The 9,103-nt window shown below is 38.1% G+C and overlaps 1 protein-coding gene across 1 annotated transcript in view; it reads right to left on the reverse strand.

Moving 5' to 3' along the window:
* Positions 1 to 9,103, reverse strand: part of cerk (ceramide kinase) — a 46,478-nt gene that overhangs the window by 12,209 nt on the left and 25,166 nt on the right. Inside the window, exons 6-10 of the mRNA XM_015049044.1 lie at positions 7,017 to 7,162; positions 3,225 to 3,299; positions 2,923 to 3,075; positions 2,035 to 2,140; positions 1,488 to 1,567 (exon numbers count right to left, since the gene is read on the reverse strand). Coding sequence (XP_014904530.1) covers positions 1,488 to 1,567; positions 2,035 to 2,140; positions 2,923 to 3,075; positions 3,225 to 3,299; positions 7,017 to 7,162 — 560 coding nt within the window. The remainder of the gene's footprint in view (positions 1 to 1,487; positions 1,568 to 2,034; positions 2,141 to 2,922; positions 3,076 to 3,224; positions 3,300 to 7,016; positions 7,163 to 9,103) is intronic.

Genomic DNA, 9,103 nt, shown 5'->3' on the forward strand with positions numbered 1-9,103 from the left:
GTAACAAGACAATACAGGATCTTAGGCTTCTTAGGGCGAAACAAGAGAAGACTTCAGCAGTGTATTTCAGAAGACGATAAATCCACATTTTTTGGTTTTGTTTAATATTATAGTCCAGGCAGTCATGGCAGATTTATGCCATTTGCAGCTAACAGTTAGCTAGTTGTACTGTTCTCACATTGCTTATAGATTTGTTTTAAAGCTAAAGTTAACTTTAGGTTATTTTGAAGCTGACTTTATAATAAGCTAATGTATAACTTTGTTATAAAGCTAAGTTAAGTTAGCTAACTTAAGTTAGCTTTATAACAAAGCTAACTTTAGTGTAATTGTAAAGCTAAAGTTGGCTTTATTATAAAGCTGAGTATTTATTATAATGTCAGCTTTGCAATAAAGCTAACTTTAGCTTTATTATAAAACTAAAGTTAAATGTGTGTGTGTTACTGTCAAATGAATAGACAGTGTCCGCTTTCTCACTCTGCTTTGAAATCATTAGCATTAGCATCTTGTCTGTTGCTTTGTCACCGTTTTTCCTACCACAATGCTGAAAGAAAACTGATTCAAAACTGGTGAGGGTTTCTTCCATATTCTCCCAAAGATCTTTTACACCTTGACAAACTTCCCACAGGTTTGTGTGCTTTCTCTTCTCTACTTTTCATCCTAAAAACAGACAACTTGTAGAGCCACCGATCAGACACTCCATCAACCTAAACTCAAAAAATTCACTTTATTTTGCCCAAACGCTGTCTTTGATGCCGAAGTTGCAGGACACAGAGGAGAGGGGGCAATTTGTTCCTGGGACTGTCCTCTTTCTCAATTCCTAACACTCCATGAGCTCTTATTCCCATCGACTGGGCTTAAGCTTCATAAGACGAAATGACATCCTGACAGCAGACGGATAGCTTCTTGCAAGACAGATTTCACTTTGACAAGAAATATCGTAGTACTTTAATATCAACATCTTGTGCCACGAGATCTTGTTACATCCCTGATCATTAGGGAGAAGAGCTCTCAGCAGGGAACAATGGGGAGTTATTCACTGTCACTATAATCGGAATATATTCTCTCATCAATACCTAATCAGGAATCTCATTAGAAATTGTGTCGCTCTGTAGGGGGGGAGAAAAAAAAAACCACGACTGAGAAATGACAACAAAGTGAAATTTTAGCAGATCATGACTCTTATTTACACGCTGTCAAGCTCAGGTACTTTATCTCCTTCAAAAAACACAAAGCGAAAAAATGCAAATCTCCGAGCTGAATGAAATCGGCTTTATGCAGAAAGACAGCCAGTGTGGAATTGTCTCATCTTTTTTGCGTTTTTTGGGTTTTTTTTTTTTGCCCCTCTGTATTCTCAAACTACAACTCATTTTTAATGGCAGTGGTGTCAAAACAGAGAAATGAGCTCGATAACGAGGCAGAGGAATGAGGAAAAGGCCTTTCCCTCTGATTTAGTCAGCACATTTCAAATAATGAAGCAAAGCTCGTACCTTCAGCCGGCTTTTCCTTCTCCTCCGACGCCTCGTCGTGCTCGTCTTTTGATGAGTGCTTGTGCTGACAGATGCGGCACCTGAAACACCAGCGCAACCTTGTTTTACAATCATTAAATCATCGGCTGTTACTGACATTCAAGACCATAACGAGCTCTTATGATTCATTAAACCCAAATGTATTCAGAGAGTTGTAAACTTTTTTTTTTTTTTTTTAGCTATGCACACTGTATCTGTTTTGTCTGCAGCTAAAAAGGCCTTCCTGAGCATATTTATCTGACTTTTCATGGTGAAATAACTTGTCATATTAGAATAATGGATCTCACTTCCCACAGCAAATGTAAATAATGTCTACTGCCAGAATATCAAAAACCAAAGCACTTAAGTCGAAAGCTTTTTACACAAGAGTAAGCTGGCTTTCAGTCCTCAATAATTTAGCTTCCTGACAACATAAAGTATCCCATTAAAGCACATTGCTGCACCCGAGTGTCGTCAGATAAGGTAAGACATTGTAAAATAGTGCTGAAAAGCCGCAGATGTTATTTACCCGGATCGACACTGCAGCTTGTCTCTCGGATGCCCCACGTTGTCGTCTGCTGGCAGGAAAGAAACCGTCCCACCGTAGTAGTTGTGGGACAAAAAGGTTTTAAACCCTTTAAAAAAAGAGGAGGAAAATATGTTATATGGTGTTATTGATTTAACAAAATATATTCTCAGCTAAGGCACCAAGTAAAATATTGAAAAGGACTCAAACATGAATCTAGTTCAGTTGCAGTTTCATGACATTAATTTCGTTACGGCTTGTTTATACTGTCATGATTTATGCGCAGTTCTAAAAACAAACAAACAAAAAAATTTAAATAGAAAAAGCACAGAAATTTGTGATGAATATTCACGATTGAGCCTGTACTTAAGGCAAGCAGATGGCCAAACCCAGCATGTTTTTGAAACATAAAAGCATTACAGAGGAGAGGGAGAAAACAGAAAATAAAAGAAAAGGAAACACTCTCTATGGGTATGTTACGTAACAGATGAAAGTGTGATGCAGCAAATGAACATATTAAAGTATAAATGAAAATATAAATAGAATTGTACTGTGAAGGCATTAGAAAAGGGAACACTTTATACTGGGCATCTAAACTGTAGAAAAAAAGAAATCCATTGTTGAAAAAAGTCACAACGTCTAATTGCAGCTTGAGGTGGGACTAAAAGCAAAGGTTTTCACGCTAAAGAAAACCGAACTTTACATTTGCAGAAAACATTTGTCTGCCTCAGATGAGACCAAAATCACTATTTTGCAGGCATAATGTCATAAAATGTGACCAAGTTAAAAAGATGTGAATACTTCTGCAAGACACTGTGAGCTGAAGGCAGATCAAGCCAAACAACAACTCCCCCCTCCCCCCCTAAAATGTTTAAATAATGACTGGCATACCTGACAGGTCGTATCTTGCAGGACCAAGCCACCTATTCCTCTCACTGTCCGTCAAAACATCGCCGTAGAAACCATACCCAAGCAAAGAGACCGAATATTTGAGGAAGACGCCGTTATGGTGAACTGAACATACATCCATTGGCTGTGAATCGCCTGTGAAAACAGGCAAAGAAAGGTAATACAATGATCGCACAAAAGTGTTCTGTTTGTGTCCACACAACACTGGTACCATCAGATATGGGAGTATCTGAGCCTGGGTTTAAAGGACACGTGTTGGCAGGGTTTCAGTAACTTAAACTCACCAACAACGATGTGCAAGGCAGATGTAACTGGGTCGTTTGTTCCCTGAGTAGCAAAGCAGATGCAGTCAGTCGACCCTGTTGGACACACAAGAGGGATGATCTGTGAGAAAAATCCTTGGAAGTGACAACAATGTTGCCCAAGAGTTGCATTTTGTACAGTTGAGATAAATCCATGCAATATGATGATGACGCACTCCTGTGGTCTTCATTGTTGTGATTATTCCACAAAGATCATTGAAGGTTATTCTTTTTAAGGTAAAACCATGAACACAACACAGTTCAGTTTCAGCTGTGTTTGTTTGTTTTTTAGCCATTAAGTTTGGTTTAGCCATTTCTAGAATAAAGAAGGGGGTCATTTTTGTCCTCTTGTTTTATGAAAGCTCTCCTGCATCGTTATGTTGTTAGTAGAGGAGAGGAATCAGATTAAACAACCAGTGTTTTCCATAGATGTAGCTCTCTTTACAGCAGTTTTAGTCCTGCTTTATTTCATCTTAAAAATCCAGTGAAAATCCTTTCCCAATTTAGGATACTGTCATTTCCGTGCTTGTTTTTACCTCCATATGCAATCTATATTTTGTGGAGGAAGTAATACAGCTTTAAGATTTTGTGTTTGGTCCATCTGTTGAGCTAAAGCTATCTGCTATGTCTTATTCACTCATCAAATAGCACCTGATATAGTATTGGCAAAGGGGAAAAAAACCTTCCTAAATATCAACATCATCAACACCTTGAGCTTACATTTGTAGTTTAATGGGAGTAGAGCTAGCACAAAGTGAAACGGACCTGCTGAAAGGAGGTAGTGGGTAGGCACTATCTCGTAGAAAAAAAAAAAATCTGTTTTCCAAAATATCAGTGATGATGTAGACTGGGCTTTTGTTTGTGTTCATTAATCTACAGACACTAGCACTGTCTGGTGGAAACTTGAATGTTTTATTCTTGATATAAAACAAGTTATACATATTATTTTGGCAATGTAAATATGGATTCCCAAAGTCATTTGTAAAAATATCAGTGAAATGGAGAATAAGACACACAATTTTCCAGTTTTCTAAAGACACTGTGTAGCAAACAGCGTTGGTCTTTGAGAATACAACGCGTTTAACTTATGGCTGTGTTCGTCATCTTAACATACATAAATATCGGGTTAGGTTTTTTTTTCCTTCTCAAGAGGTGAGAGAGGTTTCTGATTTTCTCTTATCCCCATTGCCTTTAATCCCCCCTAAAAATGTTCATCATGTCAGTCACACATGTGTAGCTCTATCTCCAAAATAAAATCCGTCACACAGAAAAAAAAAACAAACTCTGGGGATCAACAGAACGTCCACAACCAAGAAAGGCAAATGTAGCTGAATGATTTTATTAGCCAAGAGCAAAGAAACGTGGCAGTCATAAAGTTAACTAATCTGATAGTTTCGGGCCCTGGGCTATTATCAGCGGTCTTCAGCCAACAAATGAAGCATAAGAGGCATTCCCCGCCTTGTGAGAAATGCTGAGTTTGATATTAAATCTCTTGACTTGAGAGGTAATAAGGCTCCATCGCTCTTTTTCTGCGCCCTCGTGGAGTAATTCCAGACCTATCTGGCCAACTTTGATCATCTTCAAGTGGTAATGTGGAGCTGCCGATAAAAGACTGCGAGGGTGAGAAAGTGAGTGAGAAGCCTAGCTGGTAACGTTCAGAGTGGGCTCACAGGGGTGTGACGGGGGGATCGGGCCTGTCACTCGGAGACGGACACACAGATGAGTATGAAGATCAGCTCCCTCCCCTCGCCTTCTTAGGCTTTCCATGGATATCACTTATCTGGCCTTTGCTTCCTCTTCTCTGAGCATCATAATCACATCTGAACACTTTGAAATTGCTCCTGACAGCCCTGCTGCGTGTGCTTTTTTTTTCTTTATTTCTTTTTGTATAAAAATGGTGACATTGTGCCAGAATTTGAATCTTCTATAGCCAGTCTGCACAAGCCAGCTTCCTTTTGGAAGGGAATAGCTTGAGCACGCAGAAGTTGAACAATGTTCAGCCCTCTGATGCTTTATGTTTTATTCCCCTTAATTTTCTCGAGTGCAGACATTTGTTTGCATATTCGGAGGCAGAAAAATGTCACAAGGCGTGTGCTTCGTCTGAGCAGCTTCAGTGTTTATCTGCGGTTCTCCCATAAGTACCCCATGAATCTTGGCGATTTCTTTCTCTTTGACAGCGATGGACTTTAAATTTCTCAGTTCTGGGATATTTTTTTGCTGTTTGAATCCTCTGAGCATAAATATATTCGTGGCTGAACTTGTGACTGAAACCCTTTGAAACAGACAGCAGCCCCCCTAAATCACAGATTAGATTTTTCTTCTGAGTCTCAAACATCTCAGTCTTGGTTCAAATAAAAATTAGAAGGAAATACAACAAAACAACAAGACGGTATTATCTAAGTTTGCTTTAGATTTCTAAAGTATAAAGGTAAATGTTGGTTCTCCATGTTCGATTCTTGCTCTAAGTAATTCACAATTTATAAACTAACAAGAGTTTCTCTGGGTCTTGCTCCGATATTAAAAGTATAAAGGCAAATCTTGGTCTAAAGTAACTCCCCAATTTCTAAATAGTATAAATCTAAATGTTAGAAAAGGCAGCAGCTTTAATGTAAAGTCCTCGTTGTCCTGATTTTTCTTTTTGTACATCATCCTTGCTCTGAGCTTTAAAGATCTTCAAAAAATCCATTATCAAAATTATTTTTTCCCAAGATTTATAAGAACCTCATGAATAAACTACAATGCCACGGCTTCGGAGAAAAACAATCTTCTGTTTATCTCAATTACTTGGAGATTTCATCTTTCTACATCACGTTTTGGCGAGATGCTCAAATGTCACAGAATCGGCGTAGGATTTGTCAGAAGAAAACAAACACCTGCCATATTGATTTCCTCTGTGTTCGCTAAACAAACCACCCCATCCGAAACATCTTCATCCAAACGAATCGTTTCGCCGTCTCCCCCGGTTTATTTTCTGAAACTAGCCAGCTACCGGCACCAAGCTGTGCACAGGATGGTCTCACACTGGTTTTCACACATTGTGTCTTCATCCCAGTGAAATTTACAGTAATTTCAAAATGTCACCCAGCATGTTCCCAATCATGCCACTTAGGACTGATTGACCCTCTTTTAGGCTCATGGCGACACCCCCCTGTCCTGTTGCCATGGAGACTCTCTTATGTAACTAAGCAACCTGGGATCGTAAGGTCTTGAATGTCTCACAATTAAAATTATTTATGCTTTCTACAATCACTACTTATTTGTGTTTTGAATGACCTTTTACTCTGCCAAAACAAATGATTTTAATTGAAGCGTTTTATTAAAAGCCACTTTTTAAAAAATAAGTTATATACATTACTGTGAAGAAGTACAAAAAACAGAAGAATAAGTCAATTAGAAATATGAGCTCAGAGGGCATTCCTGTTGATTTCAAGTTGGAAATTATTACTTAAAACAGGCAGTGGAAATGGATAGTTTAATTTGTTTTGTAACAAGACGCAACCTAGAAAGTCCAACTTCTAGTTTGTTTTAAATTATCTTTATATATTCAATTATTTGCTTGAATGAACATCAACGCATTAATCTATAACAAGAATATGTTTGCATTGCTTTGAAAACTAATATGCATTTGCAATCTGACAAATAAACCTACAGTATGGTGTCGTTCTGAAAAACATAGGAGTCCCTGCATCAATGTGTGAAAGTCAGGATCTCACACTTGTACCATTAAATCGCTAGTAACAAAAAAAAAAAAAAAAATTTACTCCAAAAGCCCACCTGCAGGAATAATCCCAATACGCAGAGAGCACGGCACCAGCTCAGCATCCGGTTGGTTCTGGTCCACGCCGTGGTCCGTCTGGATCCTGGTCACCAGGCCGTGCAGGATCTCGCTAAACATCCCGTCTCCGCCCACACACACCACCCTGGAGAGACGAGAAAAGAACCAGCAACTCAAAACCGAACGCAAGCTTCCCTAACCCACCGCCGAGGACGGTTCGTGCAGCGTCTTGGCGGGTCGCCGTGTAACGAGTCGACTTCCATGTACAGGTTGTTCTCTGTGTTTAGCAGGAAAACGACTGCATAGCTTAGAAAACCTTGACATTAACGAAACGGGGCAGCTGTGAAACCCTACAATAAATAAGAATATCACGCTGTGCCACCCGGCATTACGGCTTCTTGGGTCCGACTCAAAGGCAACCGAAATGCGTCTATAAATTATATGAGCGGTGGAATAAAAAGCATAATGGAGTCTAACTCCGCTTCTGGTGTTACGAATGTGAGATGAATGGCTGAAAGGACGAGGTGAGCAGGTAGGAGGAAAAGGGGCCCTCTTGGTGCACTTCGTACCCCTGGCTTCTCGCTTCGCTCGCATAATTTACAGTTCATAATCTTGATGTATGTCGGTCGGTGAGAGGTGGAGTTTGACAAGTTGTAGTTAAAGGAAATGCCGGAAAGCGAGGCGAAAACGATGGAAACGTTCTAATTTTCGCGTAAACAAATATTCTGTTTATTTTTACGGATCGGATTTCAAATTTTATATAAAAGAAAAAAACAACAACACTTTTTTATTTTCCCCTCTAGTTTAGTTCAGGAAAAGTAGAGCCAGAGAAGAATGCGCTCACATTTGGGTGGAAAATATTTCATACTTGCAAATACAGCTTTGCATTATTAAACAACAAAAATGCCAGAGAAATAAAAGGGATTGATCAGGATGTTCAGATTAAGGTTCTATTAAAAACCTATCCTAGAGCTAATAAAGTAACATTAAAATTTTTTTTTTTTACATACAAATGTTATGCTCTCACTAAGCCTGTCGCAATTAATAAATTAATAGCACAATAAAATAAAATGAGCTTGATAATTTCCTTTCTGATTAATATTTTAGTCTGTTTGGAGACTTTGTAATTATTGTATTTATTATTATTTTGGATATTTGAAATACTGTCCAGTTTGTGTCTTTTTCTTTACAGAATTATTTACTGGCCGTTGAGAGGGGAACTTGCATTATTATGCATCACATGAAAATGGTCTCAAAACTAAAATATTTGAGTTTATTGCGATAATTACTGCGTCAGTTTATCATCCATAAAAATGTATTGTAACAGACCAAGCTATGGCCTTTACAAAAATTGCTAAAAGTGCTGAATTAATATTTGTAAATGACAAAAGATTACCTTTATCGTCACAACAGAAGTTGTACAGTTAGCTGTGTCCAAGCATGCTTATGGAAAGTTTAGTGGAAGAAAAAAATTATTAGTAAGAGGTGCGTAAGCAACACAGTCTTGAGATGTATGTGAACCAAAGCTCACTCAAGAGTTTCAGAGAAAGTGATTACTTGCTGCCATGTCATTTTCTGCTGACGTTTATTGTGTCTTATCAAGTCAAGTGTGAAGTCAGGACAGCCATCTACTAGGAAGCGTTAAAGCGCTCCATGCTTCCTTCTGCTGATAAAACGTATGGATTTTATGGACTTTACACCTCCACACGCCACCAAAAGTAATCGCTTTAACACCCCTGGTAGCATCGTGTTTGATTGGCCAGCAGAGACGAAAGACAACATTTTGGAAAATATTTTCCCATCTTATCTCATTGGTTAGTTTTTCAAAAGTAGCTTGGAAATTTAACATTGCCTATGTGGCTATTAAACTCTAAGGGAATCTGTGCTTTTCACATACTGAATCAGACTTTTCGTCTTCTACAATTATATTAAGACGGAACATTTTTAGCTAAAATAAAAAAAGAAATCACAATAACAATACGACAATTACAATGTGTAATTTATATATATATATATATATATATATATATATATATATATATATATATATATATATATATATATAACCATATATATCTCTATAGAT

This window comes from Poecilia latipinna, unplaced genomic scaffold, assembly GCF_001443285.1.
Source record: "Poecilia latipinna isolate Pla-1442-1.1 unplaced genomic scaffold, P_latipinna-1.0 Scaffold921, whole genome shotgun sequence".
Classification (NCBI taxonomy): domain Eukaryota; kingdom Metazoa; phylum Chordata; class Actinopteri; order Cyprinodontiformes; family Poeciliidae; genus Poecilia; species Poecilia latipinna.